General features: G+C 37.2%; 1 protein-coding gene across 3 annotated transcripts in view; it reads left to right on the top strand.

Annotated features, from left to right (window-relative positions):
* The window catches only part of InR (Insulin-like receptor), a 152488-nt gene that overhangs the window by 105408 nt on the left and 27449 nt on the right, over positions 1-19631 (top strand). For all 3 annotated transcript variants that reach the window (XM_088259517.1, XM_088259516.1, XM_088259518.1), the window contains 2 exons: positions 9883-10175; positions 14931-15065. In XM_088259517.1, the coding sequence (XP_088115643.1) occupies positions 9883-10175; positions 14931-15065 (428 nt within the window). The remainder of the gene's footprint in view (positions 1-9882; positions 10176-14930; positions 15066-19631) is intronic.

Below are 19631 nucleotides of genomic sequence, written 5' to 3'. Positions count from 1 at the left end.
ACAAACGATCAGCCGGCCCATATTGTTGACGAAGTTATTATCCTCTTTTTATCACCATCCTGTTATTGTGTATTAACACTCGTCTTGTAAAACGGCATTAAATCATTTCCGGTGAATCATTTTTATCGCAATTTTGCGTGTTGTGTTTGCGGCGTTTTTTTGACAATAAATAACTACTGTTTGGCCTTAATATTTTTATCTTGTCGGTTTTTTCAGGAAGCCGTGGCTCCTTCAATGGTGAAACGTATGTTTTTTCGCAACATTTTGAGTGTACCTAAACATTTGTTTTCAAATCCAGGTTTCTCCACAAAAAACACATGTTTTTGTTGTTTTGTGCCCAAAACGTTATTCCAAAGCAAGCACGTACGTCAATGGATGTATTTTGTCACCCCTCTGGTTCAGCGTATACACAATGAGGCTAGCGCTGGAAGACTTCTTATGAATAACAATTATTGTAAAAGCAAAGCGGGTTTGTTGAAATCATTGTGGAGTAGAGGTGGATAAGATCTGGTCATTAAGACCCGATCAATTGAACAAACAAAAAATGTAAGTAATCCGATGAATCAATGAGCATGTGAGCAAAAGAATCAGTAAGTCAGCGAGCCAATGACTAAATCAGAAAACGACCCTTTATCAGATGCGATCAACGGCTCAGCAATATTGAGTCAGCACATGAATCTGGCGTAAATGGCGCTATATAAATTATAAACAAATATATTACTGTCTAAACGGATCGGCTTTCGTAAACGAGGTTCACTCAAGATCCGGATACTTAATCAGCGTATCCGGATCTTGAGTGAACCTCAACATCTAACAACACCTAATCTGAAATTATCATTAAGATCCGGTAATTTACGAACAAACCTACGCGTATTGTAAAGGAAGGTTTCCAACCGATTTTTGGCAATTTTAGTAAATATTGTAATGTCATTTTAAGATGATGGGCATAACGGTTGTTTTACCGGTAAGTTTAAAAAAATATATATTTTATTTGATAATAACATGGTATTTCTGTATCTTCATAGCTTTAAAAAATAAACTACAATAAAGTACTATCGGACTTTGTTCAGGTTAGGCCTCAAATTGGCGGATAAGATACTTTGAATCTCGCCCGTCGACTGTAGTACGTGTGGAATGGATGTTTGCACAAGTGGCCTAAGGAAATAATATTGTTCCAGTATTTTGGGTTACTGTGTGAAAATAATACACGGCAAATAATGTGAAACTAGATAATGAGGACTACACTCGGGAACCTTGGCATACTTTGTGATCAATTTACATTGATCTATTCAAATCGACGTAATTATACAAACGTTGATAAATTAATCGCTAGGATCCTTAACATACATCGATGCTGAAAAGCGAAAAGGATTAAAGCGCCATTTTGAACATATCACGCGACACCCTGTCGAATGTTCAAATAAATTAAGTTACATACTGGATAGTTAAAAATAAGAATCATAAATTTGTGTTGCGTAAATCTACGTGCATGTAAACAATTTTTAGCGGCCATGCTAATCACAAATAAAATATCAAAACTTTAAAAGTGCAAACAACACTTGGTTCTTTTTTTCAAAGCAGGATTACCGAAAGCAAACATAATATATCAAACAGCACTTCACAACGAGTGTCCGAAGACAATAAACAGGATTTTGTTATTATTTTGTACTGTTTATTTAAACCGTATTATACTGTTCATATTTTTTTTTTTTATTTATTAAAAATAATATATAATAACGGAATTTCGGCTTTAGCGGACGGGGGAGGGGTCCCCCAGTTAGTCCGTTATATCGAGGTTTTACTGTACTGATAAGTAAAAATTTATATTACACTAAAGTACTTTACTTGCGCTTACATATTAAAATATCCGCCGCTTGAAATACGCGCCACGTACGAAGGCAGAACGTTCGCCGAAAATTAAAATATAAAAATATAGCAATTTGATTTTGTACGGAAGTCGTATGTACCCAGTGTACCGCGAATGCGCGTGTAGTTACGCAGTACGCGCAACGCGCCGATGTACTCGCATGTACGTGTGCACGTGTGGTGAGACGATACGATATAACTCGGGAACGTGGCGCGTCACATCGCCCGAGACTCGAGATGGTCGATCATCGATGAATGGACATCCCCTCCCTTCCCTTTTACCCTTTCTAGATCTAGAAAACGGTGTTTTAAGCAATAAATGCAATTTCGATAAATGTTACCTGGGCTTAAAGAAAATCAAGTTGCGGGCTATTGATTATCCCGCCTTAAGGGGATAACAACCCAAACACAGAATTCAATCACCGGACGACCATCGAAGACGTCATACGTCGTTTCACGCCCGATTTTTAAAAATAATGTATACTGGATTTTTTGTTTGTTTTTTAGAATCTATATATATATTTTTTTGAACCCTTATCCGCACCCCAATGGTGCATAGGGCACTGTGTCATATAAACGCAGTGTTATCTTGATCGTTTACACATGAAGGAAAGGTGATCAGCCCTCCGCTTCAGGTACCAGTCCATGGTAATATTGAATAAATATCACAGTGAAAAAGTCACTTATATTTATTTTAACCCCCTTGGGAATCGAACCCGGGACCTCCAGAACGGTAGCCGCGCGTGCTGACCATTACACTACGGAGGCGGACAAAAAAAGAATCTATATGCAATAGAAAAAATATTTTTATATATTTTTAAACTCTACTCTTTTCAAAACTATATACTCGTAATTATTTCGAAGAAAAACTTATTTTTTTAATTGCAAAAACGGTGTTTAAGGGAAAAATGAATTATGTAAATGTTACTTGGATTTAGAGGAAATTAAGTTGCGACTTAACGAATGCTGGGCCTTAAGTGATGTCTATGCGCCACACGAGAACATCTATAGCACTAAATACTGGACGTATTTTTATAAGACCCTCTTCATATTGCCCACCGCGTAGAGTATCACCCCACCTTTAGAGGGATGCCATATTTCCCCCACGGTACTATGTAAATGTTTGGCCATTATTTTTTGCATAATGTACAGAATTTTGATATAGAATTTAGAAGGTACAGAAATGGTTGGCGAATTTACGTTCCTTATGGAAAATGTAAATATGAGCGATATTTTAAAATTGTTTACACGGTTCCTGGACCCGCTCCTCGAGTATTCTACTTAACTACGTGTACGTCAGCGTTATTCACTGCCGAGAACCGTACGTACCCTGGAGGATTTTTATTTTATTTTATTAAAAACACATTTGCTACAATTTGAATTAAATTAAAACATGAGTGATTCTCGAATTGACTAAACCTGTTGAAAGCATAAAATCAATACAGAAATAGAATTGCAGGTCCTAATCCTCTTTCTCCTACCCTCTTCCATTTCAAATCATTATTTTCATTCGTAAATTGCTTTTGCTCAGTCAGTACCCAATGCCAAAAAACTAAACAAACGCAACTAAATTCGTTGCGTTTAACGAAATTTGCAACCATAATAAGTAGACATTTCAAAAACTCTATAATAGCAATAATGCTGGACTTTCAGTCATTCTGGAAATGTAAATTTGACTTTGGCTTTTGTTGAATTACTATTTATTTACTTTTTTTAAAAATTATTTCAATAAAAAAAATCATCGTTTTACTCTTTGAAAATGGTAAATTTACGCAGCACATTAAAAGTTACATTTTTCAGGGAAGACATAAAAAATGATGGCTAGTATTAGCTGACTATGCAGCGCTCTTTTTTGGTTTTTCACCATAGTTAGTACCATTGATATTTATGTTCTCATGATTTTTTGTTTGCCATTTCTATTTAGAAATTTTAAAACTAACTAACTAGAGAATAGAGCGCCACACTTATCTGTCTTTGAAAACAATATCCGCCTCTTCCACATTCGTGCATCTCCTCATACATACCCGCCGATTATTTCAACTCCTGACCTGACCACTTTTAAGCATTTGAAAAACTTGATCATGCCAAGTTTACCTCGGTCTTTCTCCGCTTCTATTTCCAACCACATTCGCTTCGCAAATAACACATAAGAAATACGTAACTAATTATTTTTCTAATAAATATTTTGATGGAATCAATTTTGATGTGTTTGCTTGTAATGTTTTTATGGCGATATGTTAATTCATGCTGGCGTAGTTCTCTTTTCATCTGCCGATATTCGCTAATCCGTCATCCCGTCCGTGTATGACTTCACCGCTCGCAGAATGCGAACAGCGGACCGTACAAACTCCGAAGCCAATTCATGACCAACCTCTTGTTTTAAAGGGCAACAAACTTTGTATGGAATCATCGAACTATAAAAATGTATTACGTATTCGCGTACTCGCCAGATATCATTATACCCTTCCTACAAATACAATCTAAAACAACAATAACTTATTGGATCCGAAATAACTTCAGACAAACTTGTTGACATCTCAACATAGATGAAGAAGAATATGGAAGTCTGGGTATTGCAGGGCTTATGACCTATCATAGGCTACCAACTTTTTATAAAATAAAATATAATTTCCAATTTGGTTTGTAAAACGTCCAATTTGATTTGTAAGGCGTCCAATTTGGTTTGTTAAACGTCCAATTTGAATGAATCGATCGTGCCATGTTTTTCTCGGTCTTCCTCTGCTTCTTTTCCCAATTACATTCGCCTCATAAATTTGTTTTACCGTTCTTTCCTCACTCATTCGTTCTACATGTCCATACCATCTCAACACACCTTTCTTAATTTTATCGATAATGCTTATCTCAGCCTTGAATTCCATTCTTATTTCACTATTCGAACATCTATCATACATCGTTTTGTCGCACATTTTTCTGAGAGATCGCATTTCGACTGCATTCAGTCTACTTTCATCCTTCTTTTGCCAACTCCATGTTTCACTTCCATACATTATAGTTGGAACCAGGACTCCGTTGTGTACTGCCAGTTTAGCTTAGGTTTTTATCAGCTATAATTGACAACTATAAAATTATTTTAATTCTATAATGAAAATAATTTTACTTAATATAAGCCTTATACATCCTAACCTAGGCAAAAAATATTTGCTATTCCAAAATGTATTTTTTTAAACTACGGCTACTATAATCATTATTCACGCTCTTAGAGTTTTTTTAACGTTTATCCATTCATCTCTTCACGAAGCTCGCGTGTCAACTCCATGTAAAAATATGCCTTCGATAACGAATTCCCGATGCACACTCGTTACGAGTTCTCGGAACTTTGTAATGAATTTGATATTGTTCTTAAAATAAATTATATTTGTAAAGGTGGTAAGTTTTGCCTATTTGAACGCAATAAGCGATATCACGGAGGCTAGACAAATCTTATCAGAAAAATTATATAAAATCATCCCTGCCTTTTTATGTATATAACATAGAATTAACATTTAAGTTTTAAAAAAAAAAGATCAAAACTGTTAATTTTATTCTGAGGTTTGACCTAATACTGTATATGTTTAATTTGCCTTGTCTATCTGTACTTAAATCGCAGCATCGCCACTTCTCTCCTGATCTTGCACAATTAAGCCTAAATCACGCGCCCATCCACTTGTGAGGTGTCGATGGGGCGACGGAAACACAAAAGAGTAATGCCGTTTATGGCGAGGGAACATAATATTCCTTACAAGGGCTGCTCCGGCTGCCGCCTGCCGCCCAGTACCCTCGTCCCGCGGCTCGTGCCTCCTGGGCGGGAGCGCAAGGGCGGCACGGCGAGCATGTGATTGTGTTTTGCCGCCTCCGAGTGCTTTCACACTTCTAGCACACGATGTCGTGCACAACTGGCTAAATACAAAAACCACCTTGTTTAAATTTTAAACTTAAAATCAGTAGGTACGAGTATATACATATTTTTTACCCTTATTATTTATGGAGGAGTCTGCGACTATCAACGAAACTGGAACATTTAGTATAAAAAACACGATATTTCTTTTTTTTTAAATAATTTAGAGATACTATCGAAAAACGTTTATATCCATAAATTTAAAGAAAATCATATCAACAACGAAAATTTAGTCTTGAAAGTTGGCGGCGAAATCAATGTTCTTAAAAATCACTTTTTTTATTTACATTTTGGGGTGTGTCCAAATCTTTGTTCACAATGCGAAATCATTGTTGTCGATCGTGGTTAAAACGATGAATGCTACATGCGTGTAAAGTGATCACTTAACCAACTTATGACAGCCCTACGAATCCCGAGATTTCCATATTCTTCTTCATCTATATGGAGATGTCAAAATGCACCAATTTTTCTTCACTGAACATTTGACGTTTTACATTTCCGATTGTTTATCTCGTACCTATCGATATTATGTATGTTCTCGAGTCTCGAAGCCAGTGACGTCCGATCAGAGTCCGCAGGGGCGCTGATCAACCATCACCGAAACAAGGTTGGGAACCGGCGGTCTCGCCAGCGCTTCACACACGAGCTCGTCGTCCCTAAGCGATTTCTATTCAATTAAAATTTGTTTATGAATATTAATCGCATTACTACGGTTTGTTAAGTTTAGGGCTCCTCGTCTGATGTCATTAATTTCTCTATATCCGCTCGCCTCGCATCCCGTAGTTGTTATCTTTAATTAAAATCACGCTCGAGTGTGAGAGTCGATAGGGGGATAGCGCCGTTGGTTTTAATTTGGCGTTGAGGTAATACCATAACGCCTCCGTGATCCGCAGTATCCGCAGTATCCGCACTCACGACGCGCGTCATCATCCGAATGATGGGATCCTATTTGCATGCGGTATGGCGGTATGCGGTATGCGGCGTTCCTAGAACGGCCGTATTTATAAGCTGGTGCGCGATCAATTGTTACTTTCTGTGTCCGGCCATTGCGCATTCCTGCATTCTGCTGTCACTGGGTTGACTCGCTCATTCCGTCACTACTCACCGACGCACTATGATCTGTCTATCTGCTGCCTGCTATCAAAAAATTACTCGCCATAAACTATGACAACACAACATGCATTTTAAAAACAATGTTTTGTATTAAAAATGAGGTAAATGAGCGACAGATGAGATGTTTCATTGGTATTTCATGTTGCCCTTTTCTGGCCCCATTGCATATTGTTGTTTTAGTAAAAATCCACGTTCTGGTCGAAAATACAGCTTAAAAAGTTTATTAAGAATCAGTAGCGCGAAAAATCATTTGATTTATTTTGACTCCCCTGGGAATCGAATCTGAAACCCCCAACACGGTAGCCGAACGCGCTTACTTGCATACTATACAAGCGGTTAACATTAACATTTTGATATAAAACGTTAATTTTATAAATGTGCCCGCGGCACGGGAAAACTCACGGAGGAGAAAAACTCGGGGAGGAGGGCACATTATTGTAATTTGTAATTATGTGTTCGAAGAAATAAATGAATTACAACATGGTCCAAATGTATCTTATCATGTATCTCCATCTCTGAACCTTAAGGTTTCGGGCCTTTTCGGTATAATACGAATATATATAGACATGTCATTTAAATACTAAAACGGACTCCCGGCGGCCACGTGATGACGAAAAAACTAAAGATTTTTTGGGTGTCTAAATGGATTTGCGAATAATGCAAGCTTACCATACCCTTATTCTTTGTACTATACTCGTCACCCTATTTTGTTTTTGACAAAAATTCAAGCGCCCTCGACCCATTCACACGGTGCACGGGTGCACGGGTGCACCGGTGCATCGACATACTCCGAATCCGCGGGATGCTAAACACCTCGTTAATCTGGCTAATGGCTGTATCGCCTATCGCCTCATTCTCGACAATATACTTTTTTATAGCCCATTTACTCGAAGTATGACAACCTCATTTAATTTTAATTACAAAGTATAAAGAATAGGAATTGATAATGAATTGAATATTCAAACTGTAAATTATGAAGCATAAAATATAATGAAGGTTTAGTTTTATTTAAGGTAAGAACGACTGTAACTTAGTTTGGAGGAGAGTTTGTCGAACATTTTCTTGCGATTGTTATGAATAATTCAAACTCATAATTTGAATAGGATCTGTACAAATAATTGTGCATATTTTGGAAATGCATCTTTATTGCAGTGACACTTCACGTACACACGTACGTATTATACAACATAATTAATTAGGTTGTTTAATCTCTCTAATTGACGATATAAATATGTTGTTCGTATAAAGAAAAGTTTGTTTAGCGCGGGCAATACCAATAACATTTTATTCAAGCACGACTCGGATGCTGTGATATTTTGCCCATTACACATCTTGTCAAGTACTGCAAATCGATGTAGAAAGTCAATTAATAACTTGTTGAGAAAATCAATTTTCATGCGCCGTTTTGCGTTTATTTTTGCTCACATCTTGTCCGTTGACGTGGATGCTATTTTTACATCCGATGTCGACACATGTCCAAAAATAGACGCGGAATTTCGTATTATTTACTATTATTATGAGGCGCGATAATAAACATGATGTGTGCCGTGCAGGTATGTGGTATGTAGGCGCGTAGGCAGGTACCGCGTCCGGTGTCCGGTGTCCACGTGTTGTTGTCGCTCTTTAATGAGCGTATTCGCAAATCCTGTTTAAACGTGACCTTGTAACGAAAAGTCCACACAAAATTTAAATCTACACCTTCAAATGTGAGGCCCACTGCGCCCTCTCGAATCTACACCTTTTAGTGCGAAGCCCACCGTGGCATCTCAAATCTACAACTTTTACTACGAAGTCCACTGCGGCCTCTCGAATCTACAACTTTTAGCGCGAAGTCCACAGCGACCTCTCTACAACTTTTAGTGCGAAAATTATTATTACACTAAATATTACATCTGTGGTTTACTATCGCCATATTTTATCCTTCTTTTTGCGGGTTCGCGCTTAAAATTCATATTTTTGCAAATAATTTTCACGTAATTCAATTAATTTTATTATTCTAACTGCGTCGATTGCAGAATTCTATCAAGTACCATAAATGCCAGTTCAATAAATAGTGGCATTTTGTAACCAGTCGTCGATCCTTATATCAGAATGTGAATGTTACCGATTATTTTTAAATGGGTATGTGTTGTTTACCGGATGAAAATAAAGTACATAAAATTTATCAACAATACGTAGTTGACGAGTTTATAATCGCCGCCGCCGCATATCCAATTCTCCTACATATATTGACTCAATAATTAATCAAATTCTAAAACGGAACCGTACTTTACATTACTTGATAATGTGACCTTTGAAATTGATGAAAATACAACACACAATACAAATAAACAATATCCAGTACAGCGCTACCAATAAAAACGTTTTATCTTCACGATATGTGATTCAAAATCGTCACCTTTAGCATTTCCTTCTTTAGTCTTTCTTCCAGGATTTCGATAGTTTGTTATTACAAGAGTAAATTTCGTTTCAAGGATATTTGAACATTTTTCTTATTTATTATATCGACACAAAAAATTACTCGCAAATGAGTGAAGACATAAAAAAACTATTTACACACAATACTGCCGTACGGCATTTGCAAACCAGTTGTGAGATAATGATATTTCAAAGGAGTTATGGAGTACGCTATATCAGGTTTATTTTTATATTTGCAAATATGTGTACGTCATATCAAATGAATTACTATTATAGTATAAATATAAAAATAACATTTTTAAAGATTAGTTCATAGTAGTCCTATACAATTTTAACGTTAGAATGGAGATACTGCATTATTATCTGCATATAAACAATGAATGAAATTTTGATATGATTCGATTCAGTGTAAATTTTTCCATTTTATGTTATCGAAGAAAAAAAACTGCTTTTTGTAGATGCCACTATCTTCCTTGTAAGAGCAAAATAGAAACAGCCATAGTGTTAGAAAACGGGTGATAAATTTCACTCGAATTATGTTTATTTGCTAGCCAATTAGTAAAGCTTTAATTGGTTGTTTCCTTTCCCAGTATGTACGAGCATGGACATCCGAAACAGCCCGCAGATGTTCCAAGTGCTGTCGGGCTGCCGGGTGATCGAGGGCTTCCTGCAGATCCTGCTGTTCGACCGCTTCAACGAGACCAACCTGCAGAGCTCCAACCTCAGCTTCCCCGAGCTACGCGAGATTACCGGCTACCTCATGATGTACAGGGTCAACGGGCTGCGAACCCTCGCCACGCTCTTCCCCAACCTGGCCGTCATCAGAGGACACAAGCTGTTCAACAACTACGCCTTTATCTTGTACGAGATGATGAATATGGAGGTAACTATTATTTTATTCTCTTCCACCCCTGCACGTGCACAATTAGAGACGATCAATCAAATCGTCACTGATGCTCATTGATGCTCATCAGCGATGCAAACATTGATTGTTTCCGGGAGGATTTAGTGTTCTTTTTGTGACTTGTAGAGCTTCGGCAATCTGTGAAAATTGACCTCAAATTACAAAAAAACCTTTTTTTAAACTTAAAATCTCACCTTGATAAAATGTTAGTACTGACGTTTTGTCTTTATTGTTAGATATTATATGACATATGGATTATCGTTGATACGACACAAGGTTTATGAAACATCAAGTTAGTACATATTTTATGGATTTTGATTTTGATTTGATTTGAGGTTTTCTCCGACTGGCTAGCTCTACATGTTTCAATCATCCGTGGCTAGGGCATCTTCCGTTTATAGAAACGGGCGCTGCAGCGTCTCGTGAGTAGACATAGGTCGTTGATCAATGATCCCAGCGACTATGTTCGATCGATTCGGTGTATGCGAACCACGATCCATTGATGCGGATCCCCCTGGTGGACCGGATCCTAGCCATCTCTGCGCGCCAGTGTCCGGTCCGAGTCCCAAGGTTGAGGGTCCGCTTGTTTACGTTTCGGCGCAGGAGTCGCGCCTCGCAGAATGTGTCGACCCGTCTGGTCGGCGATTTCATTTCACTCGGCCTCCGTACAAGGAGTGACAGTAATAAGTCGGGTCGGCAGTAATAATAAAATGAGACGGTGATTAATAACAGCATACCTCGGTATCGGCTCGGATCGGTGCCTTTTTTGTCGGCGGTAGGTGGCTGTAGCCGCGATAGTCCGCCGCGCAGCGTGGACCGCGGGCCGGCCCGGCCGTGAGCCGACGGCCGATGAGCTCACTGAATCCTTCCTACCGAGAATAAGGTTATCGACTGTAAATACAGTCATTTGATTTTATGGGTTGAAACGATCCATTACTACGGAATGTGGACTCGGAACGTGTAAACATATTAGACGGCGGTTCAACGGAACTGTGATGAGCAGCTTAATAGGTCAATGTTACCGGTTACGTCATACCTAGGTGTACCACCGATCCGAGATAGGTATCGTGTTCTTCTCGCTCCATCGACACTTTTTATTTTGGGTTTTTTCAACTCGATACAACACTCACTCTGTCGACCAATGTGTTTTTTTCAGATATCAACAATCATTTCTGTGTAATTACAGATATACTGATATATTGACATTTAGTTGGTGAAATCCAGTCGGGTTAGATATATCAATGCCATTTATCGGTACCTGTCCTCTAAAATACCTCACGAGTCGTAAATGAATTTGTCAGGAGATGCAAGAATGTTTATTTACACACACGTATATAATGAAAATTTTAGATAATTATGTAGAACTATTTTTATAAAAAAAATATTATGTACTCAAGGGCGCTTACACAGACGTAGATTATGATATGAATATGATAATGATAAATACATATATCATTATCATATTCATATCAATATAAATATAAATATTATACTTTACATATTGTTTTTTTTTCAAAATACCCAACGAAGCTACAACAACCAAGAACAGTTCTTGTCGGTAGGATTAACAAAATGTTATGCTGCACTTTAGGCAGTCGTGTATCGATATAATTAATGGCGACTATATTCACATTCACATAAAATACGTAGATATCAAATCTAATACACTGTCAAGAGACGATAATATACACGTTATATTATAAATCAAATAAATAACCGTTAATAATAATTATAAATCGACAGACAACAAAAAATATGAATTTTGAGATGCTGTAAAAACTTGTTTTTACTGTTGCTTATAGAAAATAAGAAAAAAATAATGAAAACAAACTGAAAGTATTATAATAACATATTATGCGAATGGACTGTAATAATAATAAAATATATGAATTTTAAGAAATATTAAAGGATCTAGTTATACCGGGCGCATATTTGGGACTGTATCCACCCTGCTTTTGCTCGAATCGCCTCGTTTATACGGGGCAGTAAACATTAAACATGCATATACAGGGTCCATTATAAATGTAATGCTCATTTTCTGCGTAAAAATATATTTATTAATCATACAGGTACAAATGCATAAAATTCTTCAAAATACTCTCCTCCCGCGTCAACACACTTGCGGAGACGGGAACGTCTCTTCTCTCTCTTCAGCCGGGGAATCAAAGTCCTGTATGAATGCAGGTACTGATTCGGTCCTGACGTAAGCATCAAGACATCAAGCGCTTTGTGTACAGTGCATCCCTTGGGTGCAAAAAACAAATAAGGATCCTAACCAGGACCTTGACAGGACACTGCTGACTGAGGAAACACATGACAAAAATCTCACTTCATGACTCACTCGCACTCGCCCACAAACGAAGTCACATCCTTGGAGGACCTCTACTGGACTCCGAGAAGGTGAGCTGTAATACAGAGGGGAGTCACAATAGACCTAATATGGTCGCAGTGACATAAGGGATGCAAAATCCCTTGACCCCAAAAAAAATCCCTTAAGGGTACGTTATGATGTAGTATTTTACGAAAATGGCGCTCGATCACCTTTGTCTTCGAGTAAAGGATATGGGGAGTGCGCTATGGAACACGGTGTGTCAGAGCAATTGAAAGACGCGAGCAAATGTTATTTTGCGATTTAATTAATTTTCTCAAAAACAATTATTTTGTTTGCTGAATATTTGTAATAATGTCCCACATTCCCTATTGTGTTGGCTGCCTTTGATGTTTTCAACACGCCGTTATTGTTACGTTCCGCGACCGCGCACCATCTTGATCGGCGGGGTTTTTAATTAATGTTGTTTACGTAATTGTATCGCCAAGTTGCGCAATCAAATTCCATTTATCATAATATTGCAAATCTTCACAGCTTCGGGACGAACTTTTTGCCTTCATTAATGAATAAATACTTGGACAATGTTCATAGGTGTATTTGTATCACCAGTTGAGGGGCGTCGCAAAGGAGTATTTTCGCATTAGTATTCATATTTTATCTATAACAAATCAAAAGGATATAATAAAAAAATACAACAAAAAAATAAATCGGTGAGAATCATTCGACGTAAAAATAGAAACACAAATGTGAAAGCAATGGTAAAAGAACTAGAAATACATTAAACCCCCCTATAACGATAGGTACCGCGTTATTGGAGGGATTTTGATGTGGGGTTGAATTTTTTAAACTGAGTTTTTACATTTTTATCGGCGGATAAGATTGAAATGAGTAATTTAAACACTAACCCCATTTAAAGTTACGCGATATCCAATATCGCGATATCTATCTCAACGTTATAGGGGGGCTTACTGTAGTAATGTTCGACCGAATAATATTTTGCAATGCTATAGATTATAGATTGTGTTTAAATTATTAAACGCAGAAAGGATAAAAGAATTTTGAATTACACGAACCTTAGAGTCAGAATATACAAGACATGCATAAGATCAATGATGACGTATGCGGTGTAGACAAGAGCCGACACAATCGAAACCAAAAACCGACTCAGAACATCCGAAATGAAAGTTCTGAGAGCTATGACAGGGAGGACGCTCAGAGACAGAATTCGAAACGAGGATATCAGACGGACTTGTGTGATCGAACATGTGGTACGATGGAGTAGGGAAAGCGGAAGATTTTGGAGAGGCCATGTCAACAGGATGGATGGATCAAGGATCCCATTCATTGCAGCTAACGAAATACCACCGGGTCACCACCTTCCCGGAAGACTATAAAAGAGATGAAAAAATAGCCGGGCGTCAGCATCACAGGAGTCACTTTCTTTCAAAAAACAGATCTTCAGATCTAATATAAGAAAAAAAAGAAGATCAATACACCGATACGTAGAATGTGTATTGTAAATAGTAGCACTCATACACAAGCAAACGAAAGGATATCCAGAACCCGCGGATCGGAAAACCGCGCAGTGCTGTAGAGAGGTTCAATCTGCTCACGAATGTTGTTTACTGTTTACACTCTATTTCTGCCCGCCCCCTCCCCTCTACCCCTCCCCCTCGCCGAGACCTCATGGCCACCAGCCACCACACACAGCCATACTCGCCAATTAACACGTAATCATGTTTTCATAACCAACATACCTCAGTTAATGGGCGACAAGTAACAATACTCTGATATTGGAGGTTTATCGGGGTGGATATTCTACCAACCGTCGGAATTTAACCACGTTTGAGTTAAATATCGGCAGTACAAATCTGCTACGACCAACAGAGCCTTATGACGTTACTCGTTTTGCAATTTTGAGCCATCGTCGAGTTACCATATTCTTTATTTTTCCATCGTCTGTATGTGGAAATTTAGACTCAAATTTTGTAAATTGTTAAACGCTCAATAAAGCGTACGTATAAGTATATATTATATATCTGCGCAAAAAAACCTACTAATTTTTAAAATTGTTTACTTTAAAAAGATGTCCGACGGGTGAACAAATTCTGGTCGTGTCTTTTGAATACCCATATCATTTGAAATGTTTTGAAAAATGTAATTGTACAATATCCATGTGCCCATTCACACGCGAGTTTAGAGCGACATCTAGCGAGATTCTTATTTGATGATACAGCAATATTCTTCTGAGCTGTATGTTTTATTTACATACTAAAATACGCCTGAAACATAATTCCAGTATTTGTGTTCTTGCAAAAATTTGGACACGTTCAAAATATTATTTGTTTCTTTTTTCTCTTTGAGTCTATTGACGTAGATATTACTAATGTGATTTCTTTTTTTAGGAAATTGGACTATACTCCCTGACCGATATATCCCGAGGGTCTGTCAGGATAGAGAAGAATTACATGATGTGCTACGTGAACACTATAGACTGGGACGTCATCGCTCCCAGCGGCAAGGAAGGCCACTACTTCAAGGTTTGTCCAGGATCTTCTGATGTCTCTTTCCCTTTAACATAAATCCCATTGATTTTCTATGATTTATTATTTACTATACACATTCACTATCATTTTTCAGATATATAAACCGAATATGCTTAAAATTCTTGTTCATAACAAGCAAGGATAATTTTTTAGCCCCCTATTATAATTTTATTTTATTTGGGAATTTTACAGAATAGTTGCATCAAGTCATTCAGGTAAAAAATGTGTTACACAAAATAAGTACTTGTACTATTCCAGTTACAAAATTCCAAATTTGTGAAAATACCTGGAAGAGGGACGGGAAAGGGGAAAAGGGAAAGATAAAAGTTGAAGTCAAATTGTATGAAACTAGAGACACGCCATGATATAAATGTCGAGTTACAATGCATGACAATGACGACGAGAACATATTCAAATCCCCATATTCATTATTAAATAATTTAGATGAACGATAAACTTTGTATATTTGGAAATATAGGAAAAACAAACAAAAAACATTGTACTTAGGTGCTGCAGCCAATAAAGAACAAATCGGGTGGCTATTTGGAAATGTCAATATAAACAATTACGATTGCATTCACAAATAAATTTTGTTTAGAGTTTGTTCTACTTGTGGGAAGCGCTAAGGTGTCAGTTGTCCTGGTGATCCGACTGGGAACTCTAAAATATGTACCTTCCAGAAATCATATCAGTGTGGTGTAGGTATTCTCGATTCACGTCGTGTCGCCGACGAGGTGCCGATCGAATCAATTCATCGATATCTCGTAATTGGGTAAATTGACGGCCCAATGGACCCCATTGACACCGCATTTGCCGGCAGACGGCGGGTCGCGGGTCGCGGGTCGCGGGTTCACCGCCTTGCAACGACAATAACACACATGTATGTATGCACATCGGCGACTGGCGGCCGGCTGAAGGTGACCCGCCTCCGTCCGTTATCAAAATATTATTTTGATTCTCTTGACGTCAATCCTAATTGTTTTTATTGACATTTTCCAATAGCCACCGATTTGTTCTATATTGGCTGCGCCACCTTCGCACAATGTTTTTTTTTACATTTTAAACAAAGTTCCTATATTTATGTATTAATTGTTAAATTAAATACAGATTTTTTGAGTATTTTATTGTTAAAAAACACATAAAATTAATATTGTGACAATTGTTTCGCCTAGTTATGGCATTCTCAAACGAATGTCATTCGCTATCTATACTAAAAATTGCAACCGTTGACCATAAAATGATAAAGGGAAGTTGGATAAATAATCCAAGCAGTGAAAGACGTTTTAGTAAACTATGAAGTCATTGCTGGTACACCGGAAATGCCATTTTCTTGTAATTTGAATGCTTATGCTCTGCCATTAAATCCCCCGCATTGTGTTTTTAGTAATGTAACGCGCACCCATAGGAAAAACAACGTTTTGTTTACGATTATTAGAACGCGTTATAAACACTTAATGTAATCAATTATTTTAAATTATTCTTTCCTGTAATAGAGACAACATCCGCAACATGATGTGATCGGAACACACGCACGGATACTCTAAGGTAACACACATGTTATGCCCCAAGATCACATGATAATAATAATGGGACTATCGACTGATTTTAAGAATCGATTGTTCAATAATCGGAAGCCTTTTATTGAATTTTTAGATTATCTCACGACTTTTATTGAATTTGAAAGGGTTCTTTCTTTCTCTGACCCCTATCCGGCGGTCAGATGCTGTATAGAAGGTTGCATTGAATCGAGGCGATGTCAATTTTATATCTTATTATATGGAGGCAGGTGATCAGTATTGCGGCTTTTGATATAGATGTCGAATAAAGTTTAGATTTATATATTAAATGTTGAAATCAAACACTGATTTTTAGAGTCTACAAAAATATTATATTGTTAAAGACACATAAAAATAAAATTTGTAACTAATGTTTGAAAATGCTCATTAGTTTAAAAATGCTATAACAAGATGAAACAATTGTCATAAATTTTACTTTGATGTGTTTTTAACAATAAAATACAAATAAGTAGACTCTAAAAAACACTGTTTGTTTTTAACGTTTAGTATATGAATTGAAATAAGAGTTCTACAAATTAAACGCCAAATCTTTAAATAAACTTTAAGATTGAGCGAAGGAGCTCACGGATCATTACTTCTTTTGAAAGTAAAATAGAAGAGAAATGGTGGGTAAGAAAGAAAATAGCACCAATAACCAGGGTAATCGGGGTTGCATGCTTGTACCCATACGGCTAATTCGTAAGAGTCTCTTAAGATAATTTAAAAATCAACGATCGAATAATATTTCGAATGGATAGATTAATCGAATTAATCGATTATTTACATTGGATTCACATCGCTAATAATGACGATGTTGTGTTGATACATTGTGCTGAATGGGAAAAGATTAATATTTTATTGTATATCACATTGTTTGCAAGAAGTTGCGCTATTACCATCAGCCTAGCCTTGGCCCGTTCTACAAGTCGACAATAACAATTATTCTCAATAATAGAGCAATCTGCTCGCATACTATACTCCTATGTACACACGTATTGCTAGAACGAGTGCTATGGGCAGCGGAGTACACACACATACCAGTCAGATAACAACTTGGTCTCTACCATTTTCTTATCCGGAGTTGTGATTTTCCCCAATTTTCTTTTACCTACCGCGTAGGTCTTAGCTAAATTGCATTTACACGCGCCAGTCCTTGAAAAAGCAAAATAAAATGGTAAAATATATTGTGTTTACGTTACGTGTGTATCCGAATTTACGTCTGCGGCTATATTTGTTCTGCCGTCACTTTTGTATTTAGATGTATACTCGTACCATAAGCAAATGAAACGAGATTGGAGTATGGAATTCTGGGCTTACGACCTGTCATCGAGTGGCTTAAATTATTAATCAAACACATATACTTGGAATCTTTTGCGAGTACGTATGACGCAAGTGACAATGTATAACTTTTTGTCAGAATAAAATTTATACGCGACATCTATGTTTGAATCTTCTAAGTCTCAATAAGTAAACGGAGACCTTCGTGTGAATATCCCAAATAAAAAGTGATTATAAAACATCTAATGTGTCCAATGCTTTATGTGGTATGGACCAACCGATGTATATGTACGTAATTTGACATTTTCAGCTAGTAAACTATTTATTTTCATCTACTATTAGTCAGGAATCGCAACAAAACCAATTAGGCTGCGTTTAAATTTATTTTAGGCACTAGGGATACCAAGTGGCAGTAATTCATCAGATAAATGATAGTTTAAACAGGATGAGGGTAGGATACAGGGGGTGAGGATCGGCTTTAACTTTTCTTTATATGGACATTTCTTTAAAATGTCAAACATAAACGGGATTTCTGAATACTGGTATTAATTTTGTTACACTCTTGCTTTGGATTTTCCTGGACGAGAACTCTCGCTGGTAAATACCACAACGGAAATGCGTATTTGTACCGGAAGTGCTCCATTAGCTACGTGACAAGCAGGCTTCAGCGCAAAGTTATTGTATGGTTATCATAGCTACAACCGTATCCTAACTGGGTGGCGATTATAATGTAGCAAAAACAAGCCCCGGAATATACTTCCGCACGGGATATTTTTTCAGGTTTTTTTTAAATTACCTAACGTCCAAGTGACTCTGAAATCTAGCTACGGCGTATGCAACACCGCTTATCATGACCCTACTCAGGCTTTAACTTTTAATTTTATAACCTGTGCCTACTCGAGAGTGGATTTACTATTTATGTTTAAAGTCTCTATAATTTCATGTTATTCATGAATGAAAATTCTAGGCGAAAACAATCGCTATCTCGCTAGAGACATTAGTTGTACATTTCATTGATACTAAGTTAGGAATGAAGTTACATAGGTGTATGATTTTAGTTCTATGATTTTACATGTCGCTCACTCCTTTCAAGAACGTCATAAATCAAAAATCGTACTCGCATATAGAAGGTTTTGAGACCACTGCATATATACAGGCTTCAATAATTAACGCAATATGGATGTTCGATAATGTGTAGAATGGTGAACGTCACACAAGTATATAAAATGCCAGGTCGTAAGCCCTGGGATGCCTAGGAACGGTAGATGTTGTTAATAAAGTGAGACACTTGTAAAAAGTTTTAAAACTCGACTACGCAGCCAAAAACTGTTGATGTGTTTGCAGTTTATTATTTCTTCTCTCAATTTGTCACCAAATGGTGTATAGGGCACTCGATCGATACATTATAATCTTGATAAGATAAGAAATGAAGGTGATCCTGCCCTTCAGTTGCAAACCCCAGGGTACGGCATTGAATAAATACTAATACAGCTAACAACTGTTATATGCTAGGCTTATCCTTCAGATTTCTTGGGGCAGCATTTCTCGCTTTGTGTTTTATTTATTTTAAATTCTAATTAAAGTATGAAATTACAATAACAACAAAAAATTAGGATTTTTCGTGAAAAACGTTTTCCACAACATGCCTGTTACGCCCCCTGACCTATAGACAGAGTAACGATTGTGTCTCCCTCCCACACTCTGTCACGTGATATTTACTAGCAGA

The sequence above is a fragment of the Brachycentrus maculatus genome, unplaced genomic scaffold, assembly GCF_059751285.1.
Source record: "Brachycentrus maculatus isolate JH-2025_06_01 unplaced genomic scaffold, ASM5975128v1 h1tg000117l, whole genome shotgun sequence".
NCBI classification, from domain to species: Eukaryota; Metazoa; Arthropoda; class Insecta; order Trichoptera; family Brachycentridae; genus Brachycentrus; species Brachycentrus maculatus.
Note: the sequence above shows the minus strand (reverse complement) of the source record. Positions and strands in the feature narration are given on the sequence as shown.